The 22,103-nt window shown below is 43.4% G+C and overlaps 1 protein-coding gene across 1 annotated transcript; it reads left to right on the forward strand.

Annotated features, from left to right (window-relative positions):
• Positions 1-2,424: 2,424 nt before the first annotated feature.
• LOC120032167 (nicotinamide phosphoribosyltransferase) lies at positions 2,425-21,637 on the forward strand. Its single transcript, XM_038978138.1, has 11 exons — positions 2,425-2,602; positions 5,089-5,245; positions 7,786-7,889; positions 9,578-9,706; positions 14,807-14,965; positions 16,176-16,312; positions 17,078-17,303; positions 17,776-17,895; positions 17,981-18,121; positions 19,622-19,756; positions 19,899-21,637. Exons 1-11 carry the CDS (start codon positions 2,549-2,551, stop codon positions 20,010-20,012), a joined length of 1,476 nt encoding a protein of 491 aa, XP_038834066.1. The 5' UTR covers positions 2,425-2,548; the 3' UTR covers positions 20,013-21,637.
• The last annotated feature ends 466 nt before the right edge of the window (positions 21,638-22,103 follow it).

Raw genomic sequence — 22,103 nt, forward strand, 5'->3', positions numbered from 1 at the left:
GACTGATGCATTTATATTCTTATTCCATTGTCATATTCACTAAAAACGTTTTCTCCTGAAAATAAAAAATAAGCATTTGTCATTCTCCGGCAAGGTATTATTTCATACTATTATATCAAACTAGCAAAGATTCTAAGCTAAACAGTTTTTGCATGATGAGGGTTCTTATTGAATGCCATCAGTTACAACCAATGATTTATATATATACATATATAAATATACAGTTGAAGTCAGAAGTTTACATACACCTTAGCCAAATACATTTAAACTCAGTTATTCACAATTCCTGACATTTAATCAGAGTAAAAATTCCCTGTCTTAGGTCAGTTAGGATCACCACTTTATTTTAAGAATGTGAAATGTCAGAATAATAGTAGAGAGAATGATTTATTTCAGCTTTTATTTCTTTCATCACATTCCCAGTGGGTCAGAAGTTTACATGCACTCAATTAGTATTAGATAGCATTGCCTTTAAATTGTTGAACTTGGGTCAAACGTTTCGGATAGCCTTCCGCAAGCTTCCCACAATAAGTTGGGTGAATTTTGGCCCATTCCTCCTGACAGAGCAGGTGTAACCGAGTCAGGTTTGTGGGCCTCCTTGCTCGCACACGCTTTTTCAGTTCTGCCCACAAATTTGATGAGATTGAGGTCAGGGCTTTGTGATGGCCACTCCAATACCTTGACTTTGTTGTCCTTAAGCCATTTTGCCACAACTTTGGAAGTATGCTTGGAGTCATTGTCCATTTGGAAGAGTCATTTGCGACCAAGCTTTAACTTCCTGACTGATGTCTTGAGATGTTGCTTTAATATATCCATATAAATTTCCCTTCCTCATGATGCCATCTATTTTGTGAAGTGCACCAGTCCCTCCTGCAGCAAAGCACCCCCACAACATAATGCTGCCACCCCTGTGCTTCACGGTTGGGATGGTGTTCTTCGGCTTGCAAGCCTCCCCCTTTTTCCTCCAAACATAACGATGGTCATTATGGCCAAACAGTTCTATTTTTGTTTCATCAGACCAGAGGACATTTCTCCAAAAAGTACGATCTTTGTCCCCATGTGCAGTTGCAAACCGTAGTCTGGCTTTTTTTATGGCGGTTTTGGAGCAGTGGCTTCTTCTTTGCTGAGCGGCCTTTCAGCTTATGTCGATATAGAACTTGTTTTACTGTGGATATAGATACTTTTGTACCTGTTTCCTCCAGAATCTTCACAAGATCCTCTGCTGTTGTTCTGGGATTGATTTGCACTTTTCGCACCAAAGTACGTTAATCTCTAGGAGATAGAACACATCTCCTTCCTGGGTTGTATGACGGCTGCATGGTCCCATGGTGTTTATACTTGCGTACTATTGTTTGTACAGATGAACGTGGTACCTTCAGGCTTTTGGAAATTGCTCCCAAGGATGAACTAAACTTGTGGAGGTCAACAATTTTTGACTGATTTCTTTTGATTTTCCCATGATGTCAAGCAAAGAGGCACTGAGTTTGAAGGTAGGTCTTGAAATACATCCACAGGTACACCTCCAATTTACTAAAATGATTTCAATTAGCCTATCAGAAGCTTCTAAAGCCATGACATCATTTTCTGGAATTTTCCAAGCTGTTTAAAGGCACAGTCAATTTAGTGTATGTAAACTTCTGACCCACTGGAATTGTGATACAGTGTATTATAAGTGAAATAATCCGTCTGTAAACAATTGTTGGGAAAATGGCTTGTGTCATGCACCAAGTAGATGTCCTAACCGACTTGCCAAAACTATAGTTTGTTAACAAGAAATTTGTGGGGTGGTTGAAAAACGCGTTTTAACGATTCCAACCTAATTGTACGTAAACGTTATATACATCACTGGTTACAACCGCTGTCAGTGAGGTTTGGGTTTGTTGAACAATAGCGCACCCTTCTGGTTATGGTGGTTTTCATTTCACCTATGTTTCAATGAATCCAGCAAAGGTGGCTGCAATGTCGAACAAGCCCATAGACTTCCATTGAATCAGAAAAAAACGAGAGAGTGGGATGCATAGACTGTAACAAATAGTGGGATGTCTCGCTTCCTTTTCCGTCTCTGATTTCAGAGATGTTACAACAATAATGGTGGCTCCTGGGGAAAAAAAATAATTTCACAAATAATTAATTTGACAGCAGTCTCATATTTTTATCTATACATTTTTAAATACAATAATTTACATCTTCATTATCATGGTATTATCATGGTAAAAGGTTATTTTTAGTTACAGTATTTGCTAATTCCAATCATTTTCGCTCAATGTATTGCGGTTCAAGTGTTGGTATAGGCCGCTGATCCTAGAACAGTCCTTACGATTCAGAATTTGGGCAAATGATAAGCCTGCTTTGTGGCCTTGCCCCCTTACACTACGTTATCGTCTACCCCTCCGCTTGTGTGACGCGAGTCCCGCCTCCCTACGGCCCGTGTTATGCCCGCTTCCCTCCGTCTCTTCAGCGTCCCTTCCCCAGCGACAGAGCTAGGTTGTTAGTCCCCAACACGGAGCAATACTACTGACACCAGCGACTGACTGAAACCAAGGGGAAGATGGAGCACAGAGACCCTCATTTCAACATATTGTTAGCTACTGATTCTTATAAGGTGAGTGGGCGACGCCAGTATGTTAGTGCGACTGTATGCGTGTGCTCAGTGTGAATTGAATTCTATCAGCCAAGGTGGTTGCATCCTCCAAGGCCATCACGCTTGCCTTGGTCGCTTTCTGTGTCAGGTCGCTAGGCCAAATGGGGAGGAGAGAGGGGCAGGTAGAAAAGGTAGTACCGCATTCCGAAAGGATCCTCTTGCCTATTTTCATCTCGGATGACTGACGGAATGGCCACTGACGAATCTACGCAGAGCTCACCTTTGCGCAGCTAGCTACGCTTGCTAGGCAGGCAGCTAACGAATGAGCAGAGGCGGTAGCTAGCGCAAGGAAGCAATGAATTGAGCGGGTGATTTTGCTACCAAACCGAGGGAAGGCTAGTTTCTGCAAGAGACGTAGCTAACAGACTAGCGTCTCTGGTGTTACTATCCATTTCCTTACTTTGGAAAAAACTATGGCAGATCCTGAAACAAAAGCGAAACTTTAGTAAGCCTTTGGAAACGCTCTAGGTCTTTTTGCAAACCTTTTTTGACCGTCGAAATTGTTGAAGACTGAGGTGGAATGAGTGTATTCAGCGCACATCAAATGAGAGATGCATGCTGTATAATTCGGGCTGTTTTTGACTGGGTTTTACATGTTATTTTCTTTGAAGAAAAATCAGCTGTCTGCTGATAGGTACAATTATAGACCTTGCAGGCAGAAATGGTATAGTTATGACTGACTGCTTTTGTCGATTACAATACTACGAGAAATGTATTTATTTCATCCAAGCTGTCATATCAACTGAATCTCTCACTCACAGGTCACACAATACATAGTCTTATTTTTATACCATTGTGGCACAACACTATTATGTAAACATAGTGGAACTGATATGTTGTTTCCTCTTTACCAGATGGACAATAATAAAGGCTGCACAAAGCACATTAATCCTATTATATTTGATGAGCCAGCATCAACTGTCCGTGCTGTGATGATGCTGTTCTCTGGACTTGTGTATGTAGAGTGGCACAAAAACATCTGTCTGTTGGGCTCAATGCCATACAGTGACTTGTCAGCATCTGGAACTAGAGGCCCTGTGAGGATAGAGAGAGAGGGGGGGTGGGAAACTAAAGGCAGGGCACAGGCTACTGTGACTGATACACCATAACATGATGGAGGGTAATAAGGGGTAATAAAGTAGGCCCTGAAGTCCCTAACCACTGTCCTAAAACCATGGAGAAATATTGGATTCTCAGTGTTCTTTCTTTGCCATTGTAACAGTATAACTTTAGTACGTCCCCTCGCCCCGACCTCGGGCGCGAACCAGGGACCCTCTGCACACATCAACAAGTCACCCACGAAGCGTCGTTACCCATCGCTCCACAAAAGCCGCGGCCCTTGCAGAGCAAGGGGAAACCCTACTTCAAGTCTCAGAGCAAGTGACGTAACCGATTGAAACGCTATTAGCGCGCACCACCGCTAACTAGCTAGCCATTTCACATCGGTTACACCATGCAAAGCTTATGCTTTTTTGTTTCACAACCCCTGGTCTGGTAAAATACCCCAAAAAAGTGAGATTTGTGAACAGAACAGAATGGAGTCAAACGGCTCCAAACATTAGCTTTAATCTTGGTCAATTGTGCTTCATGAAAATATTTTTATTTAGTCTTTCTCTCTCCTGTTGTGTCCCTATAATTCAGAATGTGTGCATTCAGACTGAGCCGGTTGGCTCCATCCAGCAGCCAGTGACACTCGGGACTCATCACACGCAGGGGGCTCGTCTCTCTGTCAGAGCGGAGGTCCTAGTGGACTGATTCCCAGGCCAGCACTGATCGATGTAGGCACAGTTCTAGAATCAGCTAACCCATCGGAGGAGTTGCAAAACTGACCTTTGGTTCAATGGTTAGGTTACTGGTTAGTTCATGAGGTCCTGTGGGGGGCTAGTGAAGGATGGGACAACATTGGTTAATAACCTAGGCCGAGTGACCTGTTGTGTAGGCTATGTCATTGTATGTGCAAGGCCGGTGCAGCCCAGAGGTAGGACGGGGGGAGGGTCAGAAGTAACACCGTTTTACAGCTGACTGAATTCCCGGAAAGTGAGAGAGAGATTGATGTGTGCGTGCCCAGAGACGAGGACACAGGACTGTGCCAGCCAGATATGCCGCTGTAGAGAGGCCAGTGTAATTATATGTACATAGTAGTCGTGGCTAATCAATAAAAGCATCGTCAGCAGATTTGCTCATTACTCTGTGTTTGCGTTATTTACTGTTCCATCTGCTCCGCGGCCCGTCTCTCTTGTCCCGCTCTTTTTTTAATAACTGTCCCCAATGTGCCCATCCTCTCCATCTGTCCCACACATACCTGGGTGTCCCAGGTGCACCTAGAGAGAGTGAGATGTCACCAAAGTACCATTCAATCTTTCAATCAATCTTTCAATCAACTGTCATTTTATAGCCTGACGTTCTGATGTATTTTATCCATGTTGTCTCCTCCGTCTTTGCTCTAGGTGACACACTACAAGCAGTACCCTCCCAACACCAGTAAAGTGTACTCCTACTTCGAGTGCCGCGAGAAGAGGGCTGACCCGACCAAGAACAGAAAAGTGAAGTATGAGACAACAGTCTTCTACGGCCTGCAGTACATCACCAACAAATACTTAAAAGGTAAGGATTGTATTGATGTCCTCATAATGCAAAATAAGACACCAAAGCCTATATAAATAGCTCTTCTTTGAGTTAGCATTCTCTACCACTAGGCCTTGCTACTAGTCTGCATAGTTGAAGTGAAGAGAGTGATCCTTCCTGTTTCTGCCAGCAGGAGAATCACGGTCATGTGATCAAGGCTAGCATATCATTTAATAGATGCTCAGATTAATTCTACACCATGTACTGGCAGCATCTGAGGCTCTGTAGCATCTAGACTGAGCAGGGGAGAGTCTCAGTTGCATTTCCTTGATTCCTCGCGTCCACTCTCCACGCCTCCTTCGCAAAACCCATTGAATGAGAAGTTCAGAGGTCCCTCCCCAGGATCACGTTTCAGTACTTTGACAAGCTATCCTTTCTTTCTGCCTCACTTGGAAGTTATGATTCATCAGTCCTCTTGCTGTGAAGATCTTACCTGGAGAGTGTGTGTGTGTGTTTCAATTGTTCTTGTTATACTATACTTGTGAGAACTTTTGGTCCTTGCAAGGATAGTAAAACCAAACACACACAAGGAAAAATGTAATTTTTGGCTAGGTTAGGGTTACATTTAGGGTTAAGTGCAGGGGTTTGGGTTTAGGGTTAGGGAAAATAGGATTTTAAATGAGGATCAATTGTTTGGTCCCCATAAGGATACAATGAGCTCTAAAAGTACTGGGACAGTGACACATTTTGTTGTTATTTTGGCTCTGTACTTCAGTACTTTGGATTTGAAATGAAACAATGAAATTACAGTAGTTTTTGTACATAGTCCCCCCATTTTGGGGACCAAAAGAATTGGGACAAATTCACTCATGTGTAGTTAAAAGTTTAGTATTTGGTCCTGTATTCCTAGCACGCAATGATTACATCAAGCTTGTGACTCTACAACCTTCTTGGACTCATTTGCTGTTTGTTTTGGTTGTGTTTCAAATAATTTTGTGTCCAATAGAAGTTAATTGTAAATACTGTATTGTGTCATTTGCAATAAAAGTGGCTCCAAAATGACACAATATAATATTTACCATAAATTTCTATTGGGCACAAAATAATCTGAAACACAACCAAAACAAACAGCAAATGAATCCAAGAAGTTTGTAGAGTCACAAGCTTTGATGTAATCATTGTGTGCTAGGAATACGGGACCAAATACTCAACTTTAGATGACTTTTATACGATGGCTTTTGAGAAGGAGGCATGGAGAGAGGAATCAAGGAAATGCAATTGGGATTCTCCCCAGGATCACGTTCCAATACTTTTAAAAGGAATCCTTCCTTGTGATTGACCTAACGTCAGTGGTTAGGATTTCACTACCCAGTAATGTCCGGTCAGTGATTACTCCACGGTAGGAAGTAAGGAAAGAGGACGCCTTTTATTTTCACTGTATTTGAACAGGGCCTAGACTACAGCTCCTCCTCTGGTCATCAGTTATTGTAAAGGGAGCTTAGAGCCTCCTGTTGAGGCTTAGCTGGATGTCCCACCTTGGGCAGCCTCAGTCTAGACACAGATCTAAGCTCAGTTTCTCACTCCGTACCCTAATGGTGCCTGCCCTAAGGTTAACGTTTATAGAAGGTTAAGCTGATTCTAGATCTGTGTTTATTCTTCCACACAGCATCAGAGAGTGGAACTCAAAGTGATTTCACGGCGAGGCAGAGAGAGGTGCTGTAGAGAGCTTTAGGACTAGCGTGGACTGGAGACAAAGGAACATCTGCTCGTTGAGCCCCTAGCAACACAAAGGGCAGCTGTGCTAGGGGCTACTAGCATTGATTCACTACAATGATACAGAGTTCTACCTGCAATAAGTAGCCTTAGAATAACATTTTCTTAACTTTGTTTTTATTTGTCTTCAAATAACCTTTTAAAAAATACCAGCCTTGTTACTTTATTGCAACGGGGTCGTAATCAAGCACACGTTGGTGTGTGTGTGTGTAACTGTTAAGTTGTGGTTGTGTGTAGGTGTGCTGTGTATGTGTAGCTGTATACATTGTATGTGTCCCTAGCCTGTAGCATGTTCTGCAGCAGGATAAAGCCGCTCTGTAAGAGGGAGAGAGACGCTACTAATTTAATAGCACACTGAAGGACTAGAGTTTGGAATTCCAATGCTTCTCTCTCTCCTCCCCCTTCTCTCTTTCTACTCACCCTTCTCTCTCTCTATACTCACCCTTCTCTCACTCTTTTGCTCTCACAAACTGTCACATCTCTCTATCCTATACACTCCACTTGTTCACTGATGCTTCAACCATTTAACCGCTCTCTCTCTCTCTCTCTCTCTCTCTCTCTCTCTCTCCTTTCTCTCTCTCTCTCTCTCTCTCTCTCTCTCTCTCTCTCTCTCTCCTTTCTGTCTCTCTCTCTCTCTCTCCTTTCTGTCTCTCTCTCTCTCTCTCCTTTCTGTCTCTCTCTCTCTCTCCTTTCTGTCTCTCTCTCTCTCTCTCTCCTTTCTGTCTCTCTCGCTCTCTCTCCTTTCTCTCTCTCTCTCTCTCTCTCTCTCTCCTTTCTCTCTCTCTATTTCCTTCCTCTCCCTCCAGGGAAGGTGGTGACTCCAGAGAAGATCCAGGAAGCAAAAGAGGTGTACAGGGAACACTTCCAGGATGACGTCTTCAACGAGAAGGGCTGGAACTACATACTGGAGGTACACATACACGTTTGTTTTACTACAGTGAGCTCCAAAAGTATTGGGACAGTTTTGCCTCTGTATTCCAGCACTTTGGATTTGAAATTATACAATGACTATGAGGTTAAAGTGCAGACTGTCACCTTGTCCTTAATATCGGGTGAACCGTTTAGAAATTGCAGCACTTTTTGTTCATAGTCCCCCCCATTTTAGGGGACCAAAAGTATTGGGACAAATTCACTTACGTGTATTAAAGTAGTCAAAAGTTGAGTATTTGGTCCCATATACCTAACACACAATGATTACATCAAGCTTGTGATTCTACAACTTTGTTGGATGCATTTGCTGTTTGTTTTGGTTGTGTTTCAGATTATTTTGCGCCCAATAGAAATGAATGGTAAATAATGTATTGTAATCATGGTAGCATCCACATTAAGGTAGAAGTGTTTAGAAACATATTATATTCTTATTTACAATCAAATTGGCTCCAAAATGACACAATCCATTATTTACCAGTCCCCACGAGAATAGTAAAAACACACATCCACAAACAGGTTTCAGGTCAGATCTTCACAGCGAGAGGACTGAGGGAGAGGCCATAGAGATCACATTAGATGTTTCTCTGAACTCTGACATCACTACCTAGTGGTATACCTAGTACCCAATTAGGCCTACATCATGCTTCCCTATGAGTACCAGACGTTGAAAATACGTGTTTTTGGTGGGAAAGACGTCTTTCAATCAATTTTGCTCACTGGGTTACTAGTGCTGATCAGGGTCACTTAAAATTTGTATTTTTTTTTTTTTTTTCTTGGGGTGGATCAGCTTAATATTGCGGGAAGAATGTTGCTTCCAATGTAATTGTCTGCATCATTTCCAATCCCCCATATTTTTTGGGTAAATATATATATCCATACACGCATGCATACATATACACATACCTATATAGACATACATACTTTTTTAAAGAATATACCTTTATTATTATTCCCCGCAAACCCTACCACCGATCCCCCAATTGGAGTAAACTAATAAACACTTCTGCTTTTACCTTCAATTTATACATCTTAAACACATTTTACAGACACAGTCTACTTTACAATAGTTTTCTCTTGTTTGTTCTTAGTCCTTCCTCTAATTCTGATGTCCATCCAGTTTGATTTCTATTTGTAACTGTGCTATTTCACAAAAGTTCCGAACCTATATACATTTTACAGATCCCGTATGCTTTACATTGTTTCTCTTGTTATTAGTCCCACCCTTCAGCTCCATTCAACCCTTCCCATCTATCTCTTAACACCATCCATTTCGGATTTCTATTTGCCATATATTTTTCACCTGCTGTGATGCTTCACAAAAGAATTGAACCTTCCTATTCTCATAGCTTCTACAGATTGTAAATTAAAAATAAACATTGCTATCTAGGCAAATGTTGCAATTCTTCAGCCATTCCTGGACCTGTGACCAAAAACGAGCTACATATGGACAATACCAGAATAAATGATCTAATGACTCTGCCTCCTCACAGGGTCACTTTAATTTGATTAGTGTCCTTTTGCAATTTTTTCTCCCATTATTGTTTTAAGTATCTTAAAATTCTTACTTTTATTTTACTAATATGATCAAGAAAATGGATCAGACTGTGGGCTTTAGGGTAAATGTTGTGTGTTGCAATGGCTGCTGTAACGGTTGTGTGTGTATTGCAGAAGTATGACGGACACCTACCCATAGAGATCAAGGCGGTGCCGGAGGGAAGTGTGATCCCACGGGGTAACGTCCTCTTCACCGTGGAGAGCACCGACCCAGAATGCTACTGGCTCACCAACTGGGTGGAGGTGAGTGTCAGTGGGGGGGGGGGCGGCAGCCATTTTAGAATGGAGTGGATTTATATGGCATTATTGAATACAGAATCAGTCAGGTTAGAGGGGGGGAGCGGTTAGGTCTCTCCATCAATGTGACTGGATTGGGTCCTTCCTGTCTGTTCCAAATGGCTCCTTAGAGTCCGTGTGGCTTTCGGAGACTGCCTGGTCTAAAATAAATTATAATATTTATTTAACTTCACTCCTCACTGTCCAAGGCCCTGCCCCTAGAGCACACCACACAACACTGCCACAGTGACTCTGCACTTTTTAATTAACTTATGATGAGAGCCATCAGTCTCTCTATCTGTAAACAACCTCCTCACGTATCTTGCCTCTCTGTCTGTCTAGCCTGGAGTGTCACTAGCTAGCTTCTCTGACTAGGATGGTTTCTATGGGTGCTGCATCACAAATGGCACCCTATTCCCTAGGGGTGAAACGGTTCACAAAACTCACAGTTCGGTACGATACGTTACAGTGGTGTCAAGGTTTGGTACGGTTTCGATACATCGACAAAGTAATTGCCTGAGAAATATGTCATTTGTATTTAGATTTTCCATTTATTATGATAGTAAACATGGGTAGCTTGAATTCCCAGGAGCATATGGAAACGAAGGGACATCAAAAAAAAAGAAGCAGCCTTATAACATGAAATAAAAGTAATTTAAAACAGAACTTCAACAAGAGTGCATAGTCCAGCAGCATATATCAAAATTAAGTCACATAGCAGTGACTTAAACAAAATAGGACCACTTGAGACTGATTACTTGAAAAAAAAAAAAAAAAAAAGATTTTCACGATTTTCTTTAAGAAGATTAGTCTATCCACATTATCTGCAGTGAGCACAGATCGGCTTGCTGTGACAATGTCAGCCGCTGTGGAGAATACCCTCTCGCTAGGGACTGAGGTCCCAGGCACAGCCAGGTAGCGCCTTGCTAACATGGCAACATGAGGGTATATTAAATCTTTGGTCTGTAAAGTGGATCAGCATCCAGGGGAATACAGTCCACTTCCCTGTATGAGGTCACCTCCTCTATGACCTTGACCTTTGACTTGGTTCCCTGCTCCTGGGTCGTGAACAATTCCCCAAAAAGCTCAGCCATGGCAGTCTTCTTTTCTGGAGGAGAACCCCTGCCGTCTCTGGAGAGGGGTTGGCTCCTGTGGTATCTGTGGCTTGACCCTGCAGAATTAAATTAGATGAAAATTACTATCTCTGAAGTGGCTTTAAAAATATGATTTGTTGTTAGAAATATATATATGAGACACTATTATGACAATTTTAATGAATTGTTAAATCAACTTTATAATTAATTGTTAAATCACTAATTAATAAATGTCACATTAACAAAATAAATACACTACCTGTTGTATATTGGTCACAATCTCTGCTGTGAGTTCATTGTAGACTCTCAGACGAGCAGCAGCATCCAGGTGTAGCAGGGACTTGAACCGGGGTCCAAAGCGGTGCTCTTGTGTAAGAAGTCTTGGACACCAGGGTCAGCATATCTAGGCTCCAGTTTAACTCTGACGGCAGTCTTGACATCCCTTACTGCGGATTCATCTTCATCAGATGCCACCATTGATTTCAGGATCATTGTTTTCATAGGCAGGACCATGGAAACTGATGGAATGCTCTCAGTGCAGATCAGTGGTGTGACTGTTTTGAGAGGTTTGCACACTTTGAGACTAGCAGAGGAAGTTATTTCATTTTCAGACAGTCACAATATCTTTGACAGTCTTCCTCACAGCTTGATCAGTCCGTGTAGAATACACCGTAACTTTCTGCTCAAGGTATCTCTCAACCATGTCATGGCTTGAATTCCATCTAGGAGGGACATCTTGGATTAGTTTGTGGTTTGGCAGCTCCAGCATCTCCTGTTGTGTCTTGAAAACATGAGCAGCAGTTGTGCTTTTATGAAAGAAGGATACCACCTTCCTGGTCTTTGCTCGGAGGCGAGAGATTGGATTCAATGACGTTGCTTTTTGAGATGCTAGATTAATAACGTGAGCAAAGCATCCTATCTGTGGCCCCAGTCCAGCTAGCGTAACTGCATTTACAATATGTCGAGCGTTGTCAGTGGTCAAAGGAATCGTTACATCATCCCTCTCCAACTTCCACACGGCAACTACTTCCCTCAGCTCTTCCCCCAAGTTTACACTGGTGTGACTACTCTCAATGGGAAGTGTTTGAAGGACATGGCTTTTTATCTCCCACTCCGCGGTATGAGACGTCCAACTGTCTGTTGTTAGAGCAACAGACCGCGTTTCTGACAACTCGCTCTCACGTTGTTCTTTTGTATAAGGCAGGTATTAATGTCTGGGCAAAATGTGTACGAGAAGGAATAGTGAAGCGCGGCTCGACCACTTTAAACATGTTTCCTATCGGCAATGAACAGAGCCTACATGTTGTTATCCGCCATTCGTTGGCAATCTCCGTTATAGTTTACAGGGAAACTGAAATGTTCCCAGAAGGCAGACCTGAATGATACTGGGGCGTCTTCTAGTTCTGACTCGCCAATGCTTGCCATGTTTCTCCTTTGCATTTAACTAACTGCTAACTCCTTCATAAGCGAATTGCGGCTACGACGCCCTCGGCTCTGTTCTCGCTGGAGTGAAATAACTAATGAGCGGAGCTACAGACAACTATAAACAACTTTATTACTATGTGGATATTTTTCACACGTTAATTTATACGCCATTGGTTTATGCAAAAAAAAAATGTGCAATGTATATTTTCCTATCTATAATATATGATGAATGTATTGTTCGCAGTGCATACCGAACCGTGCATCGTGAACCCTGTACCGAACGGTTCAATACGAATACACGCACCGTTTCACCCCTACTATTCCCTATATAGTGCACTTATTTGACCAGATCCCTGAGAATAGGGAGCTAGGCCCCGTCTCCACCACTAAGCAGTCACACTGCAGAATCACTGATCTACAAATCATCTTGCCTCCCGGATGACTACTCGTTTTGCCATCAAGATCAGTGAATCTGTGCGGTGTCTTTCTCAGGCCGATCTCCGTGAACGTGCAGAGTAGTTCTGCTGAAGAGCAGACCGTGGACTTGCTGGTCTGACACCATCACATGATCATATTAACAGTGGTCACCAACCGGTCGATCGCGACCTTCAAGGCATTCCTCGTCGATCACCAAACTGTAGAACAGCCAACGATAAAGCACTCCTTTAATAAAAAAATTGTCTTGCACTGTTGGCAGTAGGTGCACTTGATTCAGAAGCCCTGCGCGGCGGGTAAGCGAAGTGTTCCCATTTTGAACTATTTAATTTGTCTGAAGGGAGAGCTAAATCAAGTGCGCTTACTGGCTTGTTAACTGGATCGCTCAAGTCACTGCCTATAGCTTCCACGACCTCACAGAAAAGTTTGATACTAGTCTACATGAGATTTCATAATTTTTTTAAACCATGACCAGAGAGAGAGAGAGAGAGAGAGACGTTTTTATCAGTAAGTTCATGTTTAAGTTTGTATTCATCACTGTCAACACTGTTTTTAGTCAACACAAAACATAAGATGCGCTTCTCCTTACTTCAACTCCCGCTGCAACCAGCACTGCAGCTGCAGTGAAAGAGTAGCCAAGTATATCGATAGGCCTGTGTTTTTATTATTAACAGCTCATCGTGTCTATTTTAATATCGAGGAATATTTAACTTACTCTGGTCATAGGAACAACATGAATAATGCGGTGCGACTAGAGTTTCGCCATAAGGTTTAAGACGGTGTCCCCTATCTCTGGTCAGCCTCACCTGAGGTTTGCTCCCTCAGATGCTGGTATCTCCAGTAAAATAAAAAAGCAAATTATTTGCAAATTATTTTAATTTATGCTCCGCTGTGCCTCGCAAGTTAATGTTGCATAGACTTACATTTTTTAAGTCATGTTTTTATCTTATTTTCTGAGCAGTAGATCTCTGCTTGCTTTTTAACTCAGAAAATGTTGGTGACCACTGTATTATACAGTATATTATGGTTTGGCTCTGGAAGTATGGGGCTCTGTTAGCCCCATCCACACTACGGTGCTCAATGGCGCCCCCCTCAGTCTCCACCTGGCATTACTGCTGTAGATCACAACATCAGCATCACTGCATGCGTCGAAATACAACCAGTCATATAGTAGGCCTGTATGGCTTCAGTTCCTTAAAGATAATTCATTTGTTTCTAGATTATTATGATAATTTTCACATATTGTGTTGTAGTTTTTGGAGCTGTGGCTGGCAACATGTTGTGGTAGCGTGTGAGAGGTCAGGTAACCCTGCATGTATCGATGTAGTGATAACCTTCTAGGGGTTAACAAGGTGTTTCTGACCCTGTAGACCGTACAGATGACCCGGCACACACACGCGCACACACTCTCACGGACATACACACTACACAGCTCCTAGAGGGAGAAATATGACAAAACACACACTCGTACATGGCGTGATAATATTGACTCGCCCGTTCAATGATGACTGGACTGAGACAAAGACCCAGGCATCTCTAGCTGCCAGCGGGCCACGGCTAAGTAACTCTGTCCTGGGCTTGCCGTGCGAGGAATCCCCCCATCGAACCCAGTGTTTACTTGTGGATGTCCTCTCCCTGCCCCTTTCCCAGGGAATATGGGTCTAGCCCCAGAGCCTCCCAAACAGCCCACTTCCCCTTCCACATAGCAGGATAAAGGGTCTGTCAAGAGGGTTGGTTTTGGGTTCATGTTCCAGCTCACTACACTGTGATGGGGTGACTGGAGGGTGTGGATGGGCCTGTGGTGGGGTCAGAGGGATTTTTCGGGTCCAGGGCAGGGACATGGACAGGCACACTACGGTTCAAGGAAGATGGAGGAGAGAGCGTAAGGAGCGGGATCAGGAATGAATGAGAGGGAGGGAGGGAGGGTTTAGAGAGGGGAGGATGGAGGGATGAGAGAAGGAGAGGGAGGGAAGATGGATGCAGGGAGAAGGGAATTAGGGAGACTCTTCGAAAGCACGGAAAGTTGTGCTTCGAAAGCTCCAGACTTGGGCCCATTCTAGAATGGCCATCTACTAACCCCCTCCTCTTGTCCCCTCTTCCTCCTCCCCTCCAGACCATCCTTGTTCAGGTCTGGTACCCCATCACCGTGGCGACCAACTCCAGGGAGCAGAAGAAGATTCTGGCAAAGTACCTGCTGGAGACCTCTGGCAACCTGGACAAGCTGGAGTACAAGCTGCACGACTTCGGCTACAGGGGAGTCTCCTCACAAGAGGTAGAGGAACAGTGTGTATGTGTGGGGGTGCAGGGTGTTATATACAGTGCATTCGTGAAGTATTCAGACCCCTTGACTTTTTCCACGTTTTGTTACGTTACATACAGCCTTATTCTAAAATTGATTTAAATAAAAAAATGTTCCTCGTCAATCTACACACTACCCCATAATGATAAAGCGATTTATAAAAATACAAAAAACAGATACCTTCTTTACATAAGTATTCAGACCATTTGCTATGAGACTCGAAATTGAGCTGAGATGCATCCTGTTTCCATTGATCATCCTTGAGATGTTTCTACAACTAGATTGGAGTCCACCTGTGGTAAATTCAATTGATTGGATATGATTTGGAAAGGCACACACCTGTCTATATAAGATCCCACAGTTGACAGTGCATGTCAGAGCAAAAACCAAGCCATGAGATCGAAGGAATTGTCCGTAGAGCTCCGAGACAGGATTGTGTCGATGCACAGATCTGGGGAAGGGTACCAAAATATTTCTGCAGCACTGAAGATCCCCAAGAACACAGTGGCCTCCATCATTCTTAAATGGAAGAAGTTTGGAACCACCAAGACTCTTTCTAGATCTGGCCGCCTGGCCAAACTGAGTAATTAGGGGAGAAGGGCCTTGGACGGGGAGGTGACCAAGAACTCAATGGTCACTCTGACAGATCTCTGGAGTTCGTCTGTGGAGATGGGAGAACCTTCCAGAAGGACAACCATCTCTGCAGCACTCCACCAATCAGGCCTTTATGGTAGAGGGGCCAGCCAGAGCCCGGACTTGAACCCGATCGAACAACTTACCTGAAAATAGCTGTGCAGCGATGCTCCCCATCCAACCTGACAGAGATTGAGAGGATCTGCAGAGAAGAATGGGAGAAACTCCCCAAATACAGGTGTGCCAAGCTTGTAGCGTCATGCCCAAGAAGACTCGAGGCTGTTATCTCTGGCAAAGGTGCTTCAACAATGTACTGAGTAAAGGGTCTGAATACTTATGTAAATGTGATATTTCAGTTTTATTTTTTAAATACGTTTGCAAAAATGTCTAAACCTGTGTTTGCTTTGTTATTGTGTGTAGATGGGTATATTTTTTCCCAAATCCATTTTAGAACAAGGCTGTAACGTAACAAAAGGTGGGAAAAGTCAAGGGGTCTGAATACTGTGTGTGTGTGTGACATTTGACTCACCATCTCTCTTCCCCATTTTAGACGGCAGGTATCGGAGCCTCTGCCCACCTAGTGAACTTTAAGGGCACAGACACAGTGGCTGGCATTGGCGTGATTAAGAAGTACTACGGCACCAAAGACCCCGTGCCTGGCTTCTCTGTGCCCGCCGCGGAGCACAGGTAATACAGTCAAGACACACAGTGGCTACGCAGTTAACACACTAACATCTCTTACTTGGTCCCGAATCAATCAAATTTCACTTGTATAGGGCTTCTTAGGCCCAGAAAGCAAGCAGGAGTGGATGGCTTTGATATCCAAATATCAATTGCTATGCTTGTGTAGGCTATTGATAAGTGTGTTCACACCACACACACACACACACAGGAGATGTACAGTACATCTCTAACCGAGTACCACTGCTCCTCTGCACCGTTCATTTGCCCCGTTGGTTTCTGGGAGTTCGGCTCCAGAGGCCCTGGCCTGGTCACTGTGTTTACGGAACCACGACGGTCCGTTTTTAGTTTCATCTTCCCGAGGCTCCACAGAGACACAGTCCCATTTCCTACACCCCCCCCACACACACACACTCTCTGGGTTCTCCGAGGTGGTAGATATCAATGCATTTAGAGATACACCGCCTCACTTCTTTGCTAATACAGGTAGGCTTGATTTGATAGCATGAAATAAAGCTCAAATTGTAATTGAGACGAGGGATAATGCACAGATAGTTTCATTCTGAATCTAAAAGGACATCGCTAGCTAGCTACAGTGCACTGTTGTGGACATGAGCTTCTGGAAGTCAAGTCTCGGGCAAAGCGTTGATAAGGATGCCCTCTAGTGGTGGTAGCGCAGCTCTACGTGAATGAGTTCACAGGGAGAGGGATTTGTTTTTTTGTTGTCTTTAGTAGACCTGATAACTTTGTATTCTCCCTCCTTCTCTCCAGCACCATCACGGCGTGGGGGAAGGACCACGAGCGAGATGCCTTTGAGCACATCGTGAGGCAGTTTCCCAACGTGCCCGTGTCTATCGTCAGTGACAGCTATGACATCTACAACGCCTGTGAGAAGATCTGGGGAGAAGACCTGAGGAGTCTCATTGAGTCCCGCAGCGCTGACGCCCCACTGGTGGTCCGCCCCGACTCAGGGAACCCCCTCGATACCGTACTGAAGGTAACACTAGGCCTAACTCGACCCTAAGTCCACCCCCTTAAACCCCACGTGGTCTGCCCGACTCAGGGAACCCCCTGGATAATGTACTGAAGGTAGTTCCCAATCAGGTCCTCTGAGAAAGATGCACACACATTCAACGTCCATGTTAACCTGCCATTTGATAAAAGTGTAATAATGATAATAATAATATGCCATTTAGCAGATGCTTTTATCGTCATGCACACATACATTTTATGTACAGGCGGTCCCAGGAATCGAACCCACTATCCCAGCGTCGCAGGTCCCTTGCGCTACCAACTGGGCTACGGAGGCTGTGTGATGTGGGTGGTATTTTGAGCTATGACCGGGCTTCTGTAGTTGAGATTTGAGCCCTATGGATGCCCTCTCAGTCGGTGCTGTATGTTCCTCCCATACAGATTTAGCATTCTTAGTTGTTTTAAAAAAAAATACCGATTGTGGTTCCTCCACTCAGGTGCTGGAGATCCTGGGGAAGAAGTTTATCCCTACGGAAAACTCCAAAGGCTACAAAGTTCTGCCGCCCTATATCAGAGTTATACAAGGGGACGGAGTGGACATCAACACCCTGCAAGAGGTACGCATGCACACACACACACACACACACACACACACAGAGAGAGAGATAGTCAGTTTTAACAGACATGTATCTGTGTGTGTAGATCGTGGAGGGGATGAAGCATCACAAGTGGAGCATTGAGAACATCGCCTTTGGCTCTGGAGGGGCTCTGCTGCAGAAACTGACCAGGGATCTGCTCAACTGCTCCTTCAAATGCAGCTACGTGGTCACCAACGGCCTGGGGGTGAGCAGAGCATTACACGTGTGCACACACACCATCACACACACGCACACACACACACATGCACACTGTATACTATCTTACAGTGGGGTCTTAAATGATTGACACTTGATATAGAGGAGCGGAAATGACTGTATAAAATCAATAATTGAAATACTGAGCTAAATTGTATGCTAAAAAACATTAGAAATGATTTTATGCTAATGTAATTGCTCAGAGAAAGAGATTTTGTTTAACAAGTAGTGCTTTTTTTCTCTCAAAAAGGTAGGGGTCAAAATGATTGACATCCTGTTTTCCATACCTCGTCTTGCGAGAATAAGGGCACTGAGAACACATTGGGAAGGGATCTTAGACCATTCCTCTATACCGAATCCTTGCAGAGCCTTGATGTCCTTCGTCTGTGCTTATGGAATGCTCTTTTCAATTCAAACCACAGGTTTTAAGTCCGGAGACTGAGATGGCCATTGCAACATTTAGATTTTGCTGTGTGATTGGGGTTATTGTCTTGCTGGAAGATCCACTTGCGGCCAAGTTTCAGAGGCAAGCAGGTTTTTGGCTAAAATAACCTGGTAATTCATGATGCCGGTAACCTTAACAAGGGCCCCAGGACAAGTGGAAGCAAAATAGCCCTGTAACATTAGAATTCTACCACCATATTTTACAATGGGGTTCTTTTCTGCTCGTGCGTTCTCATTTCGACACCAAACCCACCACTGGTGGGCGTGGCCAAAGAGCTCTATTTTCAGGTCATCTGACCAAAGCACCGGTTCTAATTCAAGTGCTAATACTCTTTAGCCAACTCCTGGTGTTTTCATTTGTTGGATGAAAAACAATCTGGTAGATGGATACACATCCTGCAGAAAGTGCAAGCAGGTATTTGTTTACTATAATTCGGTTAATTATCAGTTAATTGTTACATTTTAATTCAGGCTTTTGTTCATTTGGACCATACGCAGGTCATATGTTTTAAACCTGTGCGGCTGGTAGAAGTTTGAGTGTACCCTACTCAATAAATGAATGCTATTTTTGCAGCCTACAGCCTATTTGATTCTGGGAGTTGTTTATGTAAGTTTCAATTGAACTATTTGGTTATCGAGCGATATTCAATGTATGTCAGCTATAGGCTTTCATTGGGTAATTAGACGACTCTTATTTTCAAAGCAATTTGAGTTGACAGTGTGAAATAAGAAGATACGGTTCTTAATTCATGGCCTGGTTTCCTTTTATCCAAATGTTGAATAGACATGCAGACATCAATTAAAACAGGAAAGGGGAATAGCCTCTAGTACTCTGGAGTCAACAATTAAATCAATTATTATTTGGTGGGTCGGGTTGCGGAGAAAAATCTACCCTGATGTAGGGTGGGGCTCGGAATTGACGTGGCTGGCGAGGGCGGGTGCATCTCCAGAAAACTGGTTCGTGCAGGACTCTTAACACAGACACACATCCATGCCTACCTTCACTGGAAGGAGAAGTGTAACTGTTTTTAATATTTGGTGTCAGGTGAATGTGTTCAAGGACCCGGTGGCGGACCCTAACAAAAGGTCAAAGAAAGGTCGTCTGTCTCTGCACCGGACAGCAAGCGGGGACTTTGTCACTCTGGAGGAGGGCAAGGGAGACCTGGAGGAGTACGGCGTGGTGAGTCGACATATCATATCTTACTCCCACGTCAATGCATTCCAATAGCCTTTGTAAATTCATGTTGTTTTAGTTATTGAGGTTAGTCAATTAGACACTTCACTAACGGTCCTTTGTTCTTTTCCCTCCCATCTCCCTTCAGGACCTGTTACACACAGTGTTTCAGAATGGGAAAATTGTCAAGACGTACACATTCGATGACGTCAGAGACAATGCCAAGATAACGGACAGTGACCTCAAGGAGCTCCTCCACTGAGGGGCCGCTGACCCCTGCACCTCTGACCTCCATCACCCCACCGGAGGTGGCACATTGTCAATGACCCTCCCTCAACCCCCACCCACCCTCCCAGAAGCACTGTCCTCCACTGGAGAGGAGAGTAGACCCACACACACACACGTCCAAACCCACACCTGAGTGAAAGCCAAGGGATAGAGAAAGTGAGTGAATGAGGCAAGTAAGAGAGGGAGGGAGGGAGAGAGGAGTGAGCGAAACAAGTAAGAGATAAAGGAAGTTGAGTGAGATAAATGAGCGCGAAAGAGAGCTAGAAAGAGATGTAAACGAACACACTGACTGTACCCTGTGTTGTGTGTACAGAGCTGTTTAAAGTCATTAATAGTCTATTTAGCATTGTCTTTTAGTGATGGATGGAATGATATCGTGGTATAGAAATCATTTAAACTGCGGTTACGTCAGTGTTTATCTGACCCAGTGTCGCTATAAATTGATCACAGGAAAGGAGATACTGTGTTCATGAAAGTTTCCGGAACTTTGTGTGGTTCTAGAACTGAGAGGTATATGTTTAATGTTCCTGAGTGTGGATGTTTGTGTGTGCTGACAGTTTCTTCCTTTTTTAAAGGAACGTTGTGTTCCTTTATGCAAATTAGTTTGCTGATCAGGGGAACACGTACTCTACCTTTTTTAAGTTGTTGGCCTTTTTTTTAAATACATTTTCCCTGGTTCTTTAGAAGACACTACCCACACGTGGGCAAGTCGCCATCTAGAGGCCAACTAATCATGTTGCTAAAACACTGTCTACAGAACTGCACGACACAGTCTGTATGTCTGGAATGGAACCCTATTCCCGTTATAGTGCACTTTTTTTGGACCTGTAAAAACGAGTGCACTGTATAGGGAATAGGGTGCCATTTTGGATGCAAAGAGTCAAATCTCTCTCTTTGTGGCTCCTTTTTTATTTGTGTGAAAGTACAAATATTTGTTACACATTTTTCTTTGCTTTAGATGCCTTCTTGTTCTCTGTCTCTGATATTGAATTATGGGGAACTTTTCCGTAGAGCTTGATTTGACTATTTTGATACCGTCTTTGTTGGTTCTTACCTCAGAAATCATAATTTGTTATGTCAAAGGTAAATATTACCAGAATATTTGCAGTAAATCTCCATATTTACAAGGATGTGGCCAAACTGTCTTCTCACGTGTGTATATAACAACAGAATTATACTGCGAGAGGGCAGAGTAGGGAGAAGTAGTGTTATTATTATTTTTGTCTAATTCCCATTTTCTACCAGAATCTTCCACACTGCTTGTTTGTTGTATGATGTGTTAGGTCAGGTTTTAGCAAATGTTTGTTTGTGTGTAGAGTAGTGTTAAAAAATTCGGGTAACTTTTCCAGAAATGCAGATTGAAAGATTCCGGGAATCAGGAAGGAATACGCAGGGAATCCAGAATCCTCCAAACAAGATTTCGTGATTACTGGAATTTTGCAATCCTGGTGTAGTCTTGTGTGAATGCTGTATTGAAAATAATACTTGTGAATTCTATTTTTGTTTTATATGTTGGTTGTCCCATATTATCTGATATTTTAAACTAACATTACTGTTGCAATGTCTACATATTAAAAGCACCATCCTGTCAATTTGAAATGTTGATTGAATATATATATATATTTTTTTTTTGTGTGTGTATTTTACCCCCTTTTTCTCCCCAATTTTGTGATATCCAATTACGATCATGTCTGATCACTGCAACTCCCCAACGGGCTTGGGAGAGGCGAAGGTCGACACATGTGTCCTCCGAAACAAGACCCGCCAAACCGCGCTTCTTAACACCTGCCCGCTTAACCCGGAAGCCAGCTGCACCAATGTGTCGGAGTAAACACCGCTTAACTGACAACCAAAGTCAGCCTATAGGCGCCTGGCCCGCCACAAGGAGTAGCTACAGCACGATGAGCCAAGTAAAGCACCCCCGGCTAATAATAATATTGATATCACATGTTGGAAAATTAAATAATTACAACTTGTGTGAATCTTTGGATAAAAAACAATTTGTGTTCTATTCTCTGTTTCTCGTGATTGAGTTCCATAGACGACATATATTCATTCATATATG

The sequence above is a fragment of the Salvelinus namaycush genome, chromosome 38, assembly GCF_016432855.1.
Source record: "Salvelinus namaycush isolate Seneca chromosome 38, SaNama_1.0, whole genome shotgun sequence".
Lineage (NCBI taxonomy): Eukaryota > Metazoa > Chordata > Actinopteri > Salmoniformes > Salmonidae > Salvelinus > Salvelinus namaycush.

Coding starts and splice junctions, on each gene's coding strand:
- LOC120032167 (XM_038978138.1), top strand. CDS start 2,549: ATGGAGCACAGAGACCCTCATTTCAACATATTGTTAGCTACTGATTCT. Junction 14,966..16,175: donor GGGGAGTCTCCTCACAAGAG/GTAGAGGAACAG, acceptor TCCCCATTTTAG/ACGGCAGGTATCGGAGCCTC. Junction 16,313..17,077: donor GTGCCCGCCGCGGAGCACAG/GTAATACAGTCA, acceptor CCTTCTCTCCAG/CACCATCACGGCGTGGGGGA.